Below are 21,566 nucleotides of genomic sequence, written 5' to 3' on the forward strand. Positions count from 1 at the left end.
CAGATTCCTTGGTGACCGGATGTTTATAGCTGATGTAGCAATGGATCGATGGTTGGCCTGGATGTAACTATATGTTTCTAAAATTATTGTGTTTCAGTCATCATGTATATAAAATCTAAGATTTTTTAAATTTTGTGAACTGTTGTCCATTCTCCCTCAGAAACTTTCAGAAAATTATACGGATCCACTCCCAGGAAATCGAATGATAGTCAATCAATCCTTTGGGGAACAAAACCAGAACCCCTTGTGGACCAGATTTCATGCGGGCTTGAGGATTTTTGTGATGTCTTAGATGAATTCTTTCAGGTTTCTATAAAAAAAATCCCGCAGACTTCTATTAATCTATTTAAAAGAATACAACATTGAACTCCCTAAAATTTGATTATATTTTTGTAGAACTAGTATTATCAGACCTACCAGACAGTATAAAATATTTACCTAAATGATATGTTCTCAACAGAATCATGGGTAGGACAATGCCTTGACTGTCCCACCCAGGAAAATTCGTGCGTAGGACATGTCCTACTTGTCCTACCCACTCCCGGCGCCACTGATATTGCCAATCCAACAAAACGCCTTATACCTGGATTCGAACAATTCCGGCCTTAGTCTGGTAATAAATAAATAAAAATCTCTGGATTGGCAATCCTACGCCTTTGCTCTCAAGGCTACTGGAGACCCGTTGTCGCCGTCACGACGATGAAATCGTTTAGGTCTTTGGGAGCCTTAACATTGTTTTCTATTGACAATGGGATGGATCGGACAATTGACTCAAAAGTTCCGTTGCTTCATGTTGAAAATTGACTAGATTAAATGTTGAGTTCAGAAATAATGGTCAAATTATTATATTTTGTACAAAAAGCGCGTGAATAGTGTAGCTATTTTTTAGCACCTATTCTCAACCAACAAGTTGCATTCGAATGAGAATCGTGTCTTATCATTTCATATTAAAACTTGGCTGGGCCGGACTATAAACTCAAAGGTTATGGTAAAATAATATTTATTCATAATACACCAGAAAGTCACCGATACCGTTATGTGGATTAATCAGGATTTTTTATGAGTAAATTCTGACTACACCATTGCAAATAAAACAAAACATGAGTTTTTCATATTTAATTGCAGATTTGATTTTTTTTCTAGTGATTTGATTATCCGGAGTGAAAATAAAATCAATACTCCGGATAATCAAGTCCGACCTGTAGTTGTTTGACTGAGTGGTTCTTGAATCAAACCGCAGTGGTGAGAATTACTCCGATCGATAAAAACGTTGAAAAGACGTCGGAATCATGGTTTGCCCAGTTGATTAATGTGTTTCCTTCTGGATGTTCAGACATTGCTCGAAATAACACAACGAAGGTCGTGATTTCGTTATTAGAAATAGGCGTTTGCCCAGAATAAGGCGATGCTGATGGTAGGATTTATCCTTTCTTAAAATATAGGCGTTTGCCCAGAATAAGGCAATGGTAGATGTGATTCTTTTGTTTAGAAATTGGCGCTTCTCTGGATAAGTCGATGGTGGGTTTGATCCTTACTTTCAATGTAGGCGTTTGCCCGGGATAAGGCATCGATGGATGTAATTCCTAAACCAATTGGTTTTATCATTTTCCCAACCCAATCTGCAGAACTACAGGATTGGAACTGCGCGCTTCGCTATTGGAACTTCGCGCTTCGCTATTTCTCCAATGATTCGTCTACACTAATGCAAGGGATTCGTAGGACTTCAGCTTTTCTTTCGAGACCTAACACTTTTCATCCTCGAATGCACGGAGCTGACCACGAGGCCTTAAGTAATCAAAGCCTTCTTCTTCTTCTTCTTCTTATTGGCATTGCATCCCCACACTGGGACAGAGCCGCCTCGCAGCTTAGTGTTCATTAAGCACTTCCACAGTTATTAACTGCGAGGTTTCTAAGCCAAGTTTACCATTTATGCATTCGTATATCATGAGGCTAACACGATGATACTTTTATGCCCAGGGAAGTCGAGACAATTTCCAATCCGAAAATTGCCTAGACCGGCACCGGGAATCGAACCCAGCCACCCTCAGCATGGTCTTGCTTTGTAGCCGCGCGTCTTACCACACGGCTAAGGAGGACCCCTAATCAAAGCCTATGGGTCCTATTCAGGGAAATTGGGAAAGAGAATAACGTTCTAGCTAACCGATCCTTTTCGGAACTCGATCTTTCACCACTAGCGCATTTGATGCACGACTTTGCATTGTTTAGGATGATAACTACTAACTTTTACAGACCTCAAAAACGCGTCTAACTTGCTTTCTAGTTGGCTTGGGAAAGAAATTCCCTTTCCTTTAGGATCGGTAGTTGATCCCCAATTGCCCATCCCTTTTCCAAAAGTTACTTTTCTTACTTTATCATCTAAATTTCCAGATAAATTCCAGATTTCAAGTAATGTTTGTATATGACAATTAGCAAATTTTCAAAATGACCGTTTCATTCGAATGCTCTTATTTAACTTTTCTTAAGTCTTAAACTTGTTTATAGTTTATTCTTTGTTAATTTTTCAGAATTTGACATAAAACATTAATTTATCTAAACGGGCCTTAATAAGTATTCAATATTTGAATTGTAATAACCAATCGATTACTAATTATTTATTTCAAGAGTTAACTCTTTCTCTTTATAACGAACAGTAGTATTTTGTTGAGATCCTTGAAAAATAGACATAGGAACGCGGCAAATATAACATTGCTGAATTTTTACAGCTTACAGCAAATTCCAATAGAGGTTTTGCTTAAACGCCTAAAAACATTCTGAACCTGCAGCGTTTTGAGTATGAGTTCTGTAAGTAACTAAACATTATCAAATTCCGTCTATCTATAAAATAATATGTTAAAAATGTAAACCATAGAAATGAATCGCTCTAATCGCACGAGGGACCTATGATTGTAAATAATTTGTTTATTGACATATTTTTCAGGTTTCTTATCTACACACTACTTCCCAAATACAGTTTTCCTCAATATTAAAGTCTTGTCTATAGATCGTCCAAGGAATTTTAATACATACAACATTTGAAATCCCCTGCGCCAATGAACTTAACAGGATAAAACCTTCTGACCGTCATAAAACTGAAATACCTCCATTATCATATTAAATTTGCATTTTTACACTGCAGATAACCGACCGTATCCCATCGATTTCCCAACGCACAAACTTTTGCTCTTCTAGCTGTCCCTTGGCCCAGGTCCATTCTAACGTTTGTCCCACTTTCCTCGTTCACCACCACCTCTGGATCCAATTCAACGGAAAAAGGACACACGTAGGACGAAACATGTGAACCCTTGTCCATTTATTTCTATTAAATAAAATATTTGCTGTCCCTCCTACATTCCACCTTCGGGCTGTACCTTGCCATGCCCACACGACGGTCAGGACACATATTCCGGAAAAGGAAAAAAGGAAATCAAGAAAACGTGAAAGGACAACTCGAGCGAGCCAAAAAGGATTCTCATAGCAACACATCCATCCTTTTCCACCGACGCTACACCCCACCTCCCATCTTTCCAAACCAACATCCCAAGGAAATCTCAATATTCATCTATCTGGGCACAAAAATTCCCGGTATCTTGTTAACACATGCCGACCATTTCCGTGTTCGGTCTCACCCTTATAATGGCAACACCTCGACCGATCCACCCCCGCCCACTGAGATATCCATTCCGGCCATTCGTTCGTTCGTTCGTTCGTTCACTGCCATAACACTTCAAAACGGTCCGAGCCAGTGGTATGCAGACCGACGCAAGTAACAGTTTTCCATTTTATGGCCAGCTCTGTCCAACGGAAAAGGGACGACGACGCCGACGGAGGAAAACCGGGAGCTGTAAAAATACCGCACACCGGTAAACATTCACACACGGGTTGGGTTTTCGTACACATATAGGGAGCCCAAGCATCTCGGAATCAACAGCACAGCGGACAGCAAATGGTCGAAAATTGGTAATGAGAAAAGGGAGATGAATCGCAACTTTGAATATTTGAAAACAACTTTGACTAATTTTATGATTTGCAATTCGATTAATTCGTCTTGACACTGAAATGGAATCGTTCCCAATCCTTCATTCGAGAAAAAAAACTGTTCAAATGTTGTTGAAAACAGGATAAGATCAAAAATCTGGTGAGGAAAAATGCATTATCTTATCTCTTTATGGCATGAATCAGCTTGGATCCCAAGGTACATTACAGACAAGTTCAGCAAAATTGTAAGACGTTGCGTCTTGCGTCAAAATTTGGATGATCAAAATTATAGATTTTCATCACATTCACTTCGCCAATACGTAAAATAAAAACTAAAAGTATATTGTAAAAATGTGAATGGTATTGAAAAAGCGTTTGTTCGTTCATGGTCTTGTACATTTATTAAAATCACAGCAATAGCTTGCCAACTTACAATGCAATTGTATGGAAATTTTGTTAAGCAATATTATCTTTAAGGATGACTCTCGAATAATATTTTTTGCACTTTTAATTCTGGTTCGTTTTATACGATGCTCCCCCATGCATGTCATGCGATCTGGGATGTGGGCAGAAAATCCTTCCGAAAAACGACCTTTTTCCCTGACCACCATCGCCACCGGGCCCTGTTTCAGTTAGTGGTTTTGTAGGGGTTGAAACGGGTGGCACATATATGTTTGCACTGTCCTTTGCAAATAAAGTGAAGCACGGAGTGAGACGGGAACTTTTTGGCCTATTCGTTGTTTATCGGAAGTATAAACTGTTCAGCCAGTGAGGGTTTTTATTTACACTGTTCACAATTTCAACTTTAACAAATTTATGTAAATCTAAATAGAGCATATTCTATTTTTCTTATTTTATTTCAAAAAGGTACTTTATCTTTATTATTACACACACAAAAATACTCAAGCATGTTTTTTAAAAAGTGTTTTATGGTATGATTCGCCAAAGTTTTTCTGGAGTTTTAGACCAAGGCTCTGACTCCTGCTAAATTGCCGGAAAACGCCCTAAGCGTCTGTGCCCTGTGTTAGAATCGGTCCAAAAGACCATCAGACCCGTAGAAAATGAAGACGATTGTGTAGGAAATGCGATGCTTCATCAGCTTTATCCAAATTCACAGCTCTGACTAAGTTTCGAAACATCGCGTAGTTCTGGTAATTCGCAAAAGGGTTGTAATGAACTTAATTAAATTTTATAAAAATCACGGTAGTTATTACAACAAAGTAAAAGTCACAAGACTGTAGTAAGAAAATTTCAGGAAAAAGGTAAGGGATTTTTTATATATCCCCTGACTACTTGAAGACTTTTAGGATATACAAATTTGTGAACTCATCATTTGTATATATGAGTCAGTAACAAAATAAATCGTGTCAAAAACATAATGTGAAAACATTTCCTACAGGCTAAGTTGCTAAAATATTTTTAGAATTTCTAACAAACGGATTATATATCTTCAAGTGCACTGCTGTCCCATAACATATTTTTCACTAGAAACTGCCGAGAAAGTCAATTTCATTAGGAAATAAATGTAGCAAAAAAACACTCAGTGCAACAAAACTCACCCCCACATGTCTTGTTCTCCATTCCAAAAGTTCCGATAGCCCTTCAGTTTTCCGGTCAGAATGAAGTAGATAAAAAAACAACTGAATTGTTGTTTCAACCCAGAAAGAGAGATATAAGGGAAAACACAGCACCACCCACCTCACGTTCCGACGACGGTCACCCTCATGAAAAACCAGTGACTACAGAGAAAACTCTGCTGCTGATATTCCAGAACGGACGCAAGGATCGCCACACACAAGTTTAACGAGATAGATTTGCGGTGCTTCGCAATTTCGGTCCGAGCCATCCCGAGACACACGGACGGAGACCAGAACGAAAACTCATAACTAGCCAACCCACTTAACCCACACTGGCGGTAGCAGGAGAAGCATAGCATTCCATACACATCACCCCTGCACACGGAGCCCGGCCGAACTGTCGACGAGCGACCCTTGAGAATATTTCACAATTCAGCAACCGTGTGGGGAGAGTGTCATGAAATGCTCGTGCAAGGCGAAATAACTGAATTCATAAAACTGTACCGAACGGATAGCCGGGAATAGTCATCGCTTTTGAAAATGAAAGACACGATCAATTCACGTGTGACTTGTTAACTCCAAATCCATAATATGAGTCTCTATTTATTTATCAAAACGCTATTTATAATTACTAGCTTAAAATGATTAACATAATATATTGTGTTACATACACACAATACTCCCAAGAAACATTTTAAGTTTTATAACACTCTTGAAGACCATAATTTACTCAACAAGAGTGTTATAAAACCAATACAAAACCAAAATGTTACTGGGGCGGGCCACTTCTAGAACAAAACATAGATGAGAGAAGAGTTGTACAGCGAAATAATTGCTTTCTACAGTCGTGCTGAAGTTTCTTTTTAACATGCAAACGGCAATTTTCCGAATAAGTGGATCTGTACAAATGCGGCCTGTCAGAAGATGTCCAAGGAACCCCAAAGAAATAAGATCGTCCAGAAGCATCATACCCGTAGCCAGGAAGTAGCCGGTGAATTCGACAAATCCAGCACGTATACCCTATGGGACGCTTCTAGTGTGGAAGCAAAGATGTGTGCGCTGGATAAGTGACAGAATCAGCAGTATGCATTGGAAAGTGATAATGCAGTTGCGGAACAATGAAACTGAGATGCAGTGTGCACTGGAGCGGAAGAAAGCGAAAATGGAGCTGCAAATGCGTGCCGGAGCAGAAGAAGGAGTAGATGGAGCGAATGAAGGCGGGCCAGAAGACTTTTAAAAAGCAACTGGCGGTCATGGGCATGGAAATGGCGGATCTTTCAACATCCAAGGTGCCCAAGGTGGAAGCTGACCCAGAAGAACGTCAAAATGCTACAGAAGACGACGTGGACAGCGTTGAGGAGGACGAAAATGCCGATGATAAAGTCTTCTTCGAAATTATTGAGCCGGAGCTCACCACTGGAGAAGGGAACCAAATTGCGCGATTCGCGGAAGATTATGAAGCGGGTGGTGAAAGAAAGCAAAGATGGGCTAGGACAACAACTGACTGGACCGAGTCTGGGGGCGAGAAAGGGGCTGACATAAGCGTTTATGAACCACGACAACCTGATGTGGCTTCATGTAGCGCTCGAATGTGACGTACTTAACATGGTGTCGGATCAGCTACCACTGCCGGAGTCGATACCAAGGGTACTGGAAAAGCTGCATCGGCATTATAGTCGCCCAAACCCTTGTATGCCGGGTAACCTCCGGAGCTTTATCCCATTTGAGAATACGTTGGAGCAACTATGCGGCCATCTTGCAGCAGCCGTTCTTCAGCAACACCTCGTGAATCCGCCGCTAATCAAATCGTTGGTTGCTGAGCTATCTAAGGATCGGGTAAAGCGCGAGTGAGTCCACTATTGGAAGGGGTCGAGGAGACATGACGCTGTGAATGCTGACGGATTGGATTTCCTTATGGACATTGTTGCGAAGCCAACGTAGACGTGGAGTTCAAGCCGTCTCATCCTCCAAAAGGATGTAACGTAGGATGGATATTTTGAGATTAAATTGAGATAAAATTCAAAAGTCTTGGACGTCTTCAGCAAAATCAATTGTAAATGAATATTGAAATAAGCTTTTATTTTCGAAATTAAATCAAAGTTTACGTACCGACAAGCGATACATCCGACGACGTGAAGGACACGTTTTATGAATGTCTTGATAAAGCCTATGGAGAGTGCCCAAAGCATGACGTGAAAATTGTTATCAGAGACGCTAACGCTCAGGTCGGTAGAGAGGACTTTTTCCGTCCCATATACAGCAGTGAGAGCCTTCACTCCGCTACCAATATCAACGGCCTACGGCAAGTAAATTTCGCTGCTGCCAGAGGGATGGCCATCAACAGAGATGTCCTACACAGTTGGCAAAAAATCTGCTCTTTTATTTTTCACATTTTTATCAAACAAATAAAATTCATTCAGTGAGTGTAACTAATAGATGGATATTTGAGTTTTCTAAATGTCACTACGATCTGTCAAAATAATACACGTCGAGGCCACGTGGATGCGCGCTCAGCAAATGCACCGTTATCGTTATCGATGTGCAGACATTCAAAAGTTTGGACATTGTCTCTGATCACTACCTCGTTATCAGTAAAACTCGAAAACGGTTGTCAACTGTATCAAATGAGTTCAGTGCGTGCTGGCTCTTGTTTCGGACGGCCGAACGATCGCGCGATTTGCCGAAATTTTGTGATTTGCATTCCGCGGCCGGTAGTAAAGTTAATTAGTTCAGTGCGTGTTGGCTCTTGTTTCGGACGGCCGAACGATCGCGCGATTTGCCGAAATTTTGTGTTTTGCATTGCGCGGCCGGTAGTAAAGTTAATTAGTTCAGTGCGTGTTGGCTCTTGTTTCGGACGGCCGAACGATCGCGCGATTTGCCGAAATTTTGTGATTTGCATTCCGCGGCCGGTAGTAAAGTTAATTAGTTCAGTGCGTGTTGGCTCTTGTTTCGGACGGCCGAACGATCGCGCGATTTGCCGAAATTTTGTGTTTTGCATTGCGCGGCCGGTAGTAAAGTTAATTAGTTCAGTGCGTGTTGGCTCTTGTTTCGGACGGCCGTACGATCGCGCGATTTGCCGAAATTTTGTGTTTTGCATTGCGCGGCCGGTAGTAAAGTTAATTAGTTCAGTGCGTGTTGGCTCTTGTTTCGGACGGCCGAACGATCGCGCGATTTGCCGAAATTTTGTGATTTGCATTCCGCGGCCGGTAGTAAAGTTAATTAGATCAGTGCGTGTTGGCTCTTGTTTCGGACGGCCGAACGATCGCGCGATTTGCCGAAATTTTGTGTTTTGCATTGCGCGGCCGGTAGTAAAGTTAATTAGTTCAGTGCGTGTTGGCTCTTGTTTCGAGTCAGCGGATCGACCGGTCGTCAAAGTTTAGTTTTGCTTTGTGTGGGTGAGTAGATAAATCAGAAAGTGAAAGTTTGTTTCTTGTCCGGTCGTGTTTCTCCAGTCAGCGGATCGACCGGTCGTCAAAGTTTAGTTTTGCTTTGTGCGGGTGAGTAAATAAATCAGAAAGTGAAAGTTTGTTTCTTATCCGGTCGTGTTTCTTCAGTAAGCGGATCGGCCGGTCGTTTAGTTTTGCTTTGTGCGGAAGGCAAAACGATCGGCCGGTCGTCGTAATTTTGTTCTGGTTTGCGCGGGTGAGTGAATAAATCAGAAAGTGAAAGTTTCAGACAGCGAGAGTGTTATTTCCCATCCCATAGATCGCATCACTTACCGAAGTGAATCCAGATAAATTATCCTTTGTAACTAAAACGATATCCTATCCCAAGACAATCGTGGAGATGCAGAGGTATACTCGGTCTCTAGTAGCAACGAGAGTCGGACTAACAATCCTTTCCTTCCTATATGACCGTAAGGACGTAGCCGGCGCCGTTATTGACTTTAGATATTTGAGCTCCCGAAACGTGTACATTGAGAATGGGTAGCTAGTCCCAAGCCCCATTTATTGTGTTCTCTGTACAATTTCGCAAGTTCTAGTCAATCACGGAGTAGCAACTACGAATTGTGCGGTCATAATGCTCATGCTCATGCTCATGCTCAAAACGGTTGTCAACTGTATCAAACGAAAGATCAGCAAACAATGCGTTACAATATCCAGCGATTGTCGGCGGAAGGAGTATCGGCTGAGTATCGCCAGAAGCACGACAAACGGATAAGTGCAATCAACGATCTTTGGGAGTCGATCCATGGTGCAGAAAGCACAATAGAACGAGAAGTGGAAGGCACTGCACAGAGGCGACCCAGGACGGGTTGGTTCGATGAGGAGTGTCAGAGAGTGACAGACGAGAAGAACGTTGCCAGAAGCCGGATGTTGCACTATGGGGAATCAGGTGCCCGAAAATCAAAAATCGACTTTCTTCTATACATAATTTAGGAAAACCTACTAAAGGCTAATGCTTCGGAGCATGAAACCTCAGAATATCAGCATTCTAAGTCATATGGTTATCAAGATATAGGCATCAGAAACACTTTTTAGATTTTGAAAAACAAATGCATTGTTCAACTGCCAATATCTTCAACAACAGGAACTCTTTTCCAACTCTTTAAAAAGTTTCTGAAAGCTCATTTCAAAGACAAACGAATAACAGGTAACAATAATAGGTAACATGGGGAACAATAGGTAGTAAAACATCCTGAAATGGCCCGACGAAAAAAATAAAAATTATTTCATACAAAATGTTCCACACAAAATTTTTTTTTCAAAGTTTCGCTTTGGGACCACAACTACGACTTTCAGAACAGACGACGACAGAATGCATTCAACCCAGTTCCAGCTGCTTATTGCTGCAAATCTGCGATTCCGATCACTTTTTTCGAAATCAATAATTATGAAACACTGAATTTAAGAATTTTTATAATATTCGGCAGACTACGGTGGGCTGGATACCTATTTCATACATGTGCTAAAAATGCGTCAAAAGTAGCTTAAATAGAGAGAGTATATGACTTGGAAGATGCCGTAGGCTTCGTGATAGGCTGTGTGTACACGATGGCTTATACAACTCGCAACGATACTCCATTGGCTCATTGGCTCACGAAGAGAGACAGCCTATCAACTATTATGTAATCAAGTAAGTAAATATGAAAAACAATGGACTTATTAGGGTAAATATTCTAAGAGTTCGAAAAAGTGTAAATCCTTTTTCAAATTCCTAGATTATTTACCCACGGAAAGAGACAGAGATAGAGACACGTATGGAAAACTCAATTGCTCGCTTGAAAGGAAAACAGCTTATACAGAAAAGGCTTTATGATAGCTTCGGAGCCAAGGCAATGTGGAGCAAGATCAGATACAGCTGGGAACATATGTCAACGAGCGTTTTCGAATCCAAATGTGTTGAGTAAAACATTAGATTTTAACGAAGAACTAATTAATACACCGGCTCTGGAACATTCTGGTTGCGATAAACTGCCAAGAGCTAATAAAATCTATAATGTTAGGAAGCATTTGCAAAGCAATCTACCGGTTATATTGGCAGCTGTGTGAATATAACCGGTACTGTGTTTTTTTGAAGATGTTTATGAACATAATAAATAAATAAATGTTGCAGTATACTTGTAAACCTTGAAACCTTTATTAGATGCAGTTCATGCACACTTAATCGCATACTCGATGTTCAGTACTTTTTTTAGCTGAGTTTGCCCGTCAAAATTATAAAATTGACGAACATTCCGCAATATTAACTATAATTACTGAAAACATCAATATAGATAACTGAACCTCGGTAAATTCTAAAATTATTTACTGTACTTTGCTACCTTCATTACCGAAGTGTTCCGCAATTTGAAATTCTCCTTTGCTATCAATTTACTTCGGTAATACTTTTACTGAGCAATCGGTAATATAAGTAATTTTACTGGGTTTTCGTTAAACTTTGCCGAACGAACTGTAATTTTATCTGTCAATTCTGTCGAATGCCGCCATTTTGCTTTTTTGACTAATCTGCACGAGTTCACGTTACAAAGCTCAAAAATCGTACGCGAATTGAAAAATCTCTTTTAGTGAAAAATGGACACTATTTTTCAACGTCTCGATCATTGCGAAGTAGGAGCGAAGGAAATACTATGTGAGTACAATTCCACATTGACATTTTGTTTTCTCCGTAGACCATGGTAGACGATTGCATAATTTGCTTCTTCTGCCGGCGACCAGTTCCCGGTTATGTCGAAGGTTTGGGACATCACTTATCTTGGCATATCCAAAACGGGCATTCCCGGAAGGATGCAATTTTTTATGACTGCACTTTCAGCGGGTGTCATATGCGGTATGCGTACCAAAATTCTCTCAAAAGGCATATAAAAGAGAAGCATCCGCTGCATTCGGAAGCTTCCTGTATGAATCTTGAAGACGGACAATCCTGTTAATGAAAACTTTGAAGGAGCCCTGAAACCAGCAGTGCTAGTCACAAGCTTCCGAATCATGAAACTATTTCGCTTGAGGGGATTAGAACAACAGCCTCGCTCAGTATCTGTCGCTTAGCTGGTGATGTTGGTCTTCCCCAAATAAAAGTTTCAGAAACCATCAAAATTTGTGAAAATATCATCTGGCAAATTTCTGAGTTTTTCGAAGTGAAGACAGTAAGCTTCCTGCAAACAAATGGAATGGAAACAAACAGTCATGAAGCGCAGCAATATCTCAATTTATTCAGAAATTTGGACCTATTTGTAGTTGTGAAAACGAGTTCTCTTCGTAAGTCGTTTCTCAAAAAGATGGCTGTTAGTATTCCAGAGCCTGAACCGAAGTGCGTTGGCAAACGGTCCACAACGAGTCATGTACAGGGCATTCCAAAAGAAATATGTGTCAATGAGACATTTTTTTATATTCCTATAATTGATACTCTCAAACTCATTTTCCGGTCTACGCATAACCGGAATTTACTCTGTGAAACAGAGTCTTTAAGTTCAACAGAAGTTCCTGAATACGGTTCTTTCAGGACGGGTTCCCTGTTCAAAGGTAATAACTATTTCAAAGATCATCCTAATGTTATTCGGCTTTCGTTATACCAGGACGATATAGAACTAGGTAACGCCTTTAGTTCTCGAGCAGGGAAGAACAAAATATCAAACATCTGCTTCAAAGTTCAAAATTTTCCTACAAAATGGAACAGTTCACCCAGTACGATTTTCCCTGCAATGTTTGTTCTCTCCAGTCTCGCTAAAAAATACGGCTATAATAAAATCCTAGAACCTCTAGTAGCTTACCTCAAGAAGCTTGAACAGGGTATAACTGTCTACTATGGTGAAGACAAATTCCTACTTCAAGCAACAGTTACAGCATTCTGCGGAGATTCTCTAGCCATTCATGAAGTTTTTGGCTTACTCGGACCGAGTGCGAAATATGTTTGTAGAGTATGTACCATTTCAAGGCCAGAATTCCATGAAATGCCTACAAGAGAATGTCCTTTGCGAGACATTGAATGGTACGAAGCTAACCTGAAGGCTGTTCAAAATGGCGAACAAACTCCAACAGAATGTGGACTCAAAGCTAGTGGGACTATTTTGAATGAACTACAAAACTTTCACATCACAGAAAACTGGTCACTTGACGTTATGCATGACCTGGCCGAAGGTATCATTCCATTGACGCTACAGTTGGTGTTGAGTCGCTATGTGAAAGACAAGGACTTAAACTTCACAAAAGCTTTAATTAATCATCGGATAGCTACATTTAATTTTGGATATGTAGACCGGAAGAACCGACCAATGGCCAACATAACAGATGATATGTTGTCTACCCCTGGTGTGCACAGAATGAAACAAACAGCAACTCAAAATTTCGTATTTCTCAGGGTGTTTCCTTTTTGTTCGGACATAAGCACCACCAAACTGCAAATTGATGACAATGATTGGACACCTCATCAACATTTCCAGGATCCTTCTATCACCTGTTGTGTCATCTGATATGCTTGCATGGCTAGATGAGCACGTGCGGTTATATAACGAACTGTTTTTTGAAAATTTCAAACGCCGTATCAATAAAAGCCATCATCTTCAACACTACTCTGAGCTAATTCGACGAAATGGAAGCCCTAAACAGTTCAATTGCTTGCCATTTGAGCAGAAAAATAAACCGTTAAAAAATCAGGCTTCCACGTGTCGTAATTTCAAAAACATCTGCAAAAGCATCGCAGAGCGACAATGTTTCCGTACAATTATGGATCTTCTCGGGAATCCATTCAGTGACAAGATCGAGTTCAAACCTGGGCCAAGAATGCCAAAGGACAACACGCTAAGCAAGTTATACATAGATGAAAAGCATAATTTCGTATTCCGTCCTAAAAGCATTGTTATAAATGGCATCGAACTACGAAGCAATACTGTAGTTTCTATCAAGAAACATGATGATCACTTCTATCCTACCTATGGCATAATTCGGGAAATAGTGGAACTGGATGGCCAAATATACATCCTTCTCAGACTATGCGATACTGTATGCTACGACGAATTCTTACAAGCTTATGAAATTCAAGTGAGTGAAGTAGATAGCTTCATCAGTATAGAGGATATTTTTAAACATACGACATTTTCATTTTGGAAGAAGTACGATAATCCTACAAAATACATCTCGAGACGATTCTACAATCAAGATTATTAACAAGTATTCATATCACCTCGCAGTTTTTTCATATAAATTATAAGGTACGTTATAGCAACACTTACTCAATTTGGCAAGCAAGCATCTTGTTTTCATTCATCCTCACTATAAAACACTGTTTCATTCATCATATTCGTAAAAAAAAAACATCCACAAGTTCTCCAATGTATCCAATAAACAAGTAAAGTCATCTTATTTGCCGTTTCTGTTTGCACTATTCTACAATGACTCAATACAGAGTGGTAGTTTTCATCAAAGCAGTCATGAAATAAATTTCTTGTCACCTTGTATGTACCACTGTGCAGGGGTTCATCAAATTCACTCACCCAATGGATTCTGACATTTGAGCGGGGCCACTCGAACAAAAGTTCATTTTGCGTTAATTATACTACCCACTGAAACGTCATATTTTCTTCGGGAGTTCATTTTGCGTTAGTCTACATTAGAGTATGTTTGGTGTTTGCACCGTTTGCACGAATCAAGTGAAGACCATTTCTCGCGTGATTTTTGAAAACGTCGTAAGTCATTCATGTTTGTTTACAAACGTTAATTGCAGTAGAGTTTAGGTTAGCAACAGCTCCATCGTTACGACTGATCCATATCCATGGTATCCACATCACAGTTTGTATCCTTGTCGCGGTGATCAGCAGTGAGATGTATTCAAAACACCGGGTCTACGTTGATAGGATTGTCGTGGATGTTTATTACCAGTGAATTGAACCGGACGCATCTACCCGTTTTCGTTTATACGCTAGAAAGCATTGTGTCCAACGTGTTTGTAATTATGACCTTGTTGACTGTGGATTTTCATGATCAATCTTCGCAACGCAGCTGTCGTGGAGTCCATAATTATTTAATGCACGAAACCATTCTACTAGTGTACTTTATAGTCATATTACTGAATATATACTTGTTGTCATTCCCGTTCAATGTACGGCATCTCCAACGACCAATGTCTTATTATTTATTTATTCAGACTAAGGCCGAAGTGGCCTGTGCGGTATGTAAGAGTCTTCTCCATTCGGCTCGCTCCATGGCAGCACGTCGCCAGCCACGCAGTCTACGGAGGGTCCGCAAGTCATCTTCCACCTGATCGATCCACCTTGCCCGCTGCGCACCTCGCCTTCTTGTGCCCGTCGGATCGTTGTCGAGAACCATTTTCACCGGGTTATTGTCCGACATTCTGGCTACGTGCCCGGCCCACCGCAGTCGTCCGATTTTCGCGGTGTGAACGATGGATGGTTCTCCCAACAGCTGATGCAACTCGTGGTTCATTCGCCTCCTCCATGTACCGTCCGCCATCTGCACCCCACCATAGATGGTACGCAGCACTTTCCTTTCGAAAACTCCGAGTGCGCGTTGGTCCTCCACGAGCATCGTCCAGGTCTCGTGTCCGTAGAGGACTACCGGTCTAATGAGCGTTTTGTAGATGGTCAGTTTGGTACGGCGGCGAAATCTATTCGATCGAAGCGTCTTGCGGAGTCCAAAGTATGCACGATTTCCAGCCACTATACGCCTCCGAATTTCTCTGCTGGTATCATTTTCGGCAGTCACCAGTGAGCCCAAGTACACAAATTCTTCTACCACCTCGATTTCATCACCACCGATGCCAACTCGCGGTGGGTGGCTCACATTGTCTTCTCTTGAACCTCTTCCTATCATGTACTTCGTCTTCGACGTGTTGATGACTAGTCCAATCCGCTTGGCTTCCCTCTTCAGTCTGATGTAGGCTTCCTCCATCTTCTCAAAGTTACGTGCCATAATATCTATGTCGTCAGCGAAGCCAAATAGCTGGACGGACTTATTGAGAATTGTGCCACTCGTGTTAATCCCTGCTCTTCGTATTACCCTTCCAAAGCGATGTTGAATAGCAGACACGAAAGACCATCACCTTGCCGTAACCCTCTGCGGGTTTCGAAGGGACTCGAGAATGCCCCTGAAACTCGAACTACGCACATCACCCGATCCATCGTCGCTTTGATCAACCGTGTCAGTTTATCCGGAAATCCGTTTTCGTGCATTAGCTGCCATAGCTGGTCCCGATCGATTGTATCATATGCGGCTTTGAAGTCGATGAATAGATGATGTGTGGGCACGTTGTATTCGCGGCACTTCTGCAGTACTTGGCGAATGGCAAACACCTGGTCCGTGGTGGAGCGTTCGCCCATAAAACCCGCCTGGTACTGCCCCACGAACTCCCTTGCAGTTGGTGCTAGTCGACGGCATAAAATTTGGGAGAGTACCTTGTAGGCGGCATTCAGCAATGTGATTGCGCGGTAGTTGCTACAATCTAGCTTATCGCCCTTTTTGTAGATGGGACACACGACACCTTCCATCCACTCCTGCGGCAAAACTTCCTCCTCCCAAATCTTGGTAATGACCCAGTGCAGCGCTCTAGCCAGTGCCTCACCACCGTGTTTAAATTGCTCTCCTGGTAGTTGGTCAACCCCAGAGGCTTTGTTGTTCTTCAGCCGACCAATCTCCTCCTGGATTTCCTGGAGATCCGGGGCCGGTAGAATTATGTCCTGCGCGCGTTCCCCTAGGTCCATCACCATACCGCCATCTTCGTCTGCCACATCGCCATTCAGGTGCTCTTCGTAGTGCTGCCGCCACCTTTGGATCACCTCACGCTCGTTCGTAAGAAGGTTCCCGTTTATGTCCTTACACATATCGGGCTGTGGCACGTGGCCCTTACGTGAACGGTTCAACTTCTCATAGAACTTTCGTGTGTTATTAGTGCGGTATAGTTGCTCCGTCTCTTCACGGTCTCGATCTTCCTGTTGACGCTTTTTCCTCCGGAAAATCGAGTTTTGTCTGTTCCGCGCCTGTTTATATCGTGCCTCATTCGCTCTCGTGCGGTGTTGCAGCAATCTCGCCCATGCTGCATTCTTCTCTTCTACTAACTGCTCACATTCGCCGTCATACCAGTCGTTTCTCCGATCCGGGGGCACCGTGCCAAGTGCAGCGGTTGCGGTGCTACCAATGGCGGATCGAATATCTCTCCAGCCATCTTCAAGAGACGCTGCGCCTAGCTGCTCTTCCGTTGGGAGTGCCACTTCCAGCTGCTGCGCGTATTCTTGGGCTAGTCTACCGTCTTGTAGCCGCCCAATATTAAGCCGCGGCGTCCGACTTCGACGCGTGTTGTACACCGTCGAGAGTTTTGAGCGCAGGCAAACTGCAACGAGGTAGTGGTCGGATTCAATATTCGCACTGCGGTAAGTGCGGACGTTCGTGATGTCGGAGAAGAATTTACCGTCGATTAGAACGTGGTCGATTTGGTTTTCCGTTTCTTGGTTAGGTGATCTCCATGTGGCTTTGTGGATATTTTGCGGGGAAAGAAGGTGCTTCGGACTACCATTCCGCGGGAGGCTGCGAAGTTTATGCATCGTTGGCCGTTGTCATTCGATACGGTGTGCAGACTATCCGGTCCGATGACCGGTCTATACATTTCCTCCCTTCCTACCTGCGCGTTCATGTCACCGATGACGATTTTGACGTCCCGCAGTGGGCATCCATCGTATGTCTGCTCCAGCTGTGCGTAGAACGCTTCTTTCTCGTCGTCGGGTCTCCCTTCGTGTGGGCAGTGCACGTTGATGATGCTATAGTTGAAGAAACGGCCTTTAATCCTCAGCTTGCACATCCTTGCGTTGATTGGCTGCCACCCAATCACGCGTTGGCGCATCTTTCCCAGCACTATGAAGCCGGTTCCCAGCTCGTTGGTGGTGCCACAGCTTTGGTAGAAGGTAGCCGCCCGATGCCCGCTTTTCCACACCTTCTGTCCTGTCCAGCAAATCTCCTGCAGCGCCACGACGTCGAAGTTGCGGGGATGTAATTCATCGTAGATCATCCTGTCGCAACCTGCGAAACCTAGCGACTTGCAGTTCCATGTTCCAAGCTTCCAATCGTGATCCTTTATTCGTCGCCTAGGTCTTTGCCGATTATATCGAGTCGCATTATCTCTTATATTGTTCGTAATTATTGGTTCTCCAGGCGGCTTATTGGGCCTGCGCAAACCTCCTGTCTCGCCGGAGGGCCGTCGTGTCAGGGCTGTTTAGCGTCCCACCTAACACCAGGACTTGGGCTTGTGCGCTTTGAGCGGCACACGGTCGCTTTGGCGGAGCCTACTTGCGGATACATGCAGCTTTTTATAGAGGTTTAACAGGGCCCACTGTCAAACCCCACCACATCCTAGGCAGGCGCCACAACTCGCAGATGGCCTGGGGAGGGATCGTCAAGCCCTTGGACAAAGTCCCTGCTGCCCCCAATGTCCGTCGTAAGTTTTCTCATCTTAAAATATTCATTTGAGTGACCTTACCTTCGACATTTTTTCCTAATCGTCATATCAATCATCGGTTTGAGATTGATCAGTACTTTCTGTGACTAGAAATTAGTAAAGCATTAGTTTAAAAATTACTGTTTTCTGTTTTCTTTTCAGTGAATGAAGGAATTGACGACCTGCAAACTTTCCTCGAACTAGACAGCGGTGATTTTGCACGTCTTAAGCTTTGCACCAAGGTCATCAAGTTCATCCAACGTGTGCAGAAGGAATTTTACGATGATCCAGTACTTGAAGAAAGACTTGAGGAGTGTGACGAGGATGTTCTAGATGAAGTTCCAAGCGCTGTAGAAGAACCTGACGAGACACAGTACGAGGAAACAACGCCGGATGGTAGTAATGACTACCGAGGAATTGTTCTACAAACAGTAAGTGTATTGAATCACGTATTTGGGATGTTTTTTCTTTCATAAAGGGTCTTATGAGGGTATGAGCAATGTTGAGTAGTATTTCCCTATGTTGCATTGATGTATCTGATGATACGAGAAACCATTAAATTATTATTCTTTGTTTTAGATCATTGACGTAAACGTTATTTTCAAACGCACTTCAAATGGTAGAGAAATCATCGAGCTACTAAAGGAAGGACTCAAACCGAATGACAGCTGTATGAGTGCAATTAAACGGATTCTATGTGATTACCTTAAATCAGCATTTGGATTGTAAGTTCATTAACATTTTTTGTGATCTAATGAAACAATAACTTTAAAACTTTTAGGCGTCCGTCGGCTTACCACAAAAACTTGCTCGCTAAGAGTCTTGTCCACACTTATCCGGCACTGTCGTCAACAACATTGGATGTGCCGCAAGCTTTGTGGTTCCATCCCAATGGCCGGGGTAAACATCGCCACAGTGGACGCTTGCATTACCATATGGAATACTTAGCAAGGACCTCAGGCAATCGTATCATCAACCGACGTAAACTGCAAGTCGAGGAGATCAAAATTGAAGAAAATGATTCAGGAATATGTTCAGCACAAGACATTGACCTGGACGCAGTGGTTAGTATGGATTAATTTTGATATGGGTAATGTATTATGGACTAGTAAATTACGTAACGTTTCAGTGGTAGAAAGTGGTTCAGGTTTGAATTCATACTAATAAATCAAATCATCCATACAAAAAGTGTTACGAAGTGAACGGAATGGGTCTGACATTGCACACTCCTGCGTTACGTAATTTATGAACGGGTCTTTTTTGTGGTTGAGATAAACTGGCCTCTTTCGTTCTAATTTTCGTTATTTGTCGTATACTGAAATTATCAATAACTTTCTTTACAGACTCAAGAACTAAAATTCCTTTGTCCAGGACCAAATACGAAACTACGCGCAGAAGAACTTTGGCATCTAACCTTCCATGAACGTCAGGATTTACGCCTAAAAAAAACATTCTTCACCTATCTCGAGACGTATCCGGTTGCAACCGCATTTAATGGTTGTATGGTAAGCATATATACTTGGCATTGGGATCTTCTGTTTCTTAACGTTTCATGGTGCAATATTCGAAATGTTGTTCAAAACATGAAGCGTGCATCACTAAAATAATTACCTTAAAAGCATTTAACAACAAAAGCTAACATTTTAACCAGACATATTTTTTTATTTACAGATTTTGTTGGAATTTCGTACAATGCATCCGAACGCACCTGACTTCACAAAAAAACTGATTTGCAACCAAAATTTATATCGCGCTATTGCGAGCTCTTCAAATACGTGAAAGATGGTAAAATGAAATTAATTGGAATCTGATGACAAATAATTTCACCTACAATAACATTTTTCGATTTTATTCGAATGCTCATGATCGTGCGGCAGAAAAGTCCAAGCCGTGGAGCAAAGCGAACTCGAGATGCAGATTCAACGAAAGATAACATTCTGAAGGGAATTGTAGAATGGATTAAGGTATGTGTTTATTTTTTCTTATGATAGCCCAAATTATTTAATGAAATTATTTAGCGAGTCAATTGGCCAAACTTAAATAGTCCTTTGTGATTGCTTGATGATTATTGCCATTTCACTATCGGGTAATCTAGTATCGAGCTTATTTTTTACAATTGTTTTTTGCATTACAGCCTGAAGATCAGTATCCGGAATCGAATGAGGTGCCGATGCTTTACATCAAGGGAAACTTTCTGGTGGATCAACCGCTGCCATTACATGGAAACAACATAAGATTTTAATGGAATCAGACCTTAAACATTGCTTCCGTGTGCTTTGTGAATCTATGATAGTATTCAACACTAGTTGTCAGCCTACAGATAAGCAGTTCTATGCGTTCATTTCCAATGCTCTTCTAGGAGTAGGTCAATTAACTACGACAGGTGAACGTCTCATGCAAAGTATTGCTTAATTTTGTTCTATTTGATTCACGTTCGCCTTCAAAAGGCTTTTATTTCTAACGTATTAAACATAATACGTTACCCCCGACATTAAAATGTTCGTTTTAAGTTGAAGCATTATCAATAAATAAAAGATCTGATTAACTAAACAGAACTGTAATTATTTAATCTTGAAGCCACTGATGTAATGTAATATGCAATAAACGTGTTTGATATGGTAACGGATTTAGAAGATTGGCGCTTTCAGAGTTTATAATTTAAAATTATTTATTTTAGGTTTTAAGAATTAAGGGGCAAGCCAGAGTAAACGCCACGCGACTCACGTAAAAGAATAACGATCATTATCGACATTATCAACAGGCTGTCAAATTGCACTGTCGCGTCGCGTCGCATCGCACGTCACGTTTACTCTAGCTTCGCCCATAGGCTGTGATTTAATAATGAGAGCAGCGGCGCCCTTCGACAGTTCTAGAGTGCTTTGAGAATAGGTCGTATGTGCAAAAGAGAGTCTCTCTTTGCCTCCATTCTCTTTCGATTATTACAGATCTATAATAAAGTTTACTTCAGATTTCTTGGCAGATATCTAAAGATTATAGCTTTGTCTAGCGTTCTGAAGTGAAAATGTGGCAAAATCTCGGGTACTTTTTCAAAACGACGTATGTCGCAAACTGTAAACAAACCCGTTTTCAACAGCATATGGCATCAAATTCATCTAAAAATGTGTATATCTTCAAAGCTAC

At 41.7% G+C, this 21,566-nt stretch overlaps 1 protein-coding gene across 1 annotated transcript; it reads left to right on the forward strand.

Moving 5' to 3' along the window:
• Positions 1 to 6,754: 6,754 nt before the first annotated feature.
• On the forward strand, positions 6,755 to 21,017 carry LOC134204120 (uncharacterized). The gene is made up of 6 exons (XM_062678953.1): positions 6,755 to 7,019; positions 18,588 to 18,856; positions 19,005 to 19,150; positions 19,207 to 19,489; positions 19,769 to 19,930; positions 20,097 to 21,017. The coding sequence occupies exons 1-6, from the start codon at positions 6,755 to 6,757 to the stop codon at positions 20,202 to 20,204; spliced, it is 1,233 nt and encodes a 410-aa protein (XP_062534937.1). The 3' UTR covers positions 20,205 to 21,017.
• Positions 21,018 to 21,566: the final 549 nt, after the last annotated feature.

Source organism: Armigeres subalbatus, unplaced genomic scaffold (assembly GCF_024139115.2).
Source record: "Armigeres subalbatus isolate Guangzhou_Male unplaced genomic scaffold, GZ_Asu_2 Contig41, whole genome shotgun sequence".
Taxonomy (NCBI): domain Eukaryota; kingdom Metazoa; phylum Arthropoda; class Insecta; order Diptera; family Culicidae; genus Armigeres; species Armigeres subalbatus.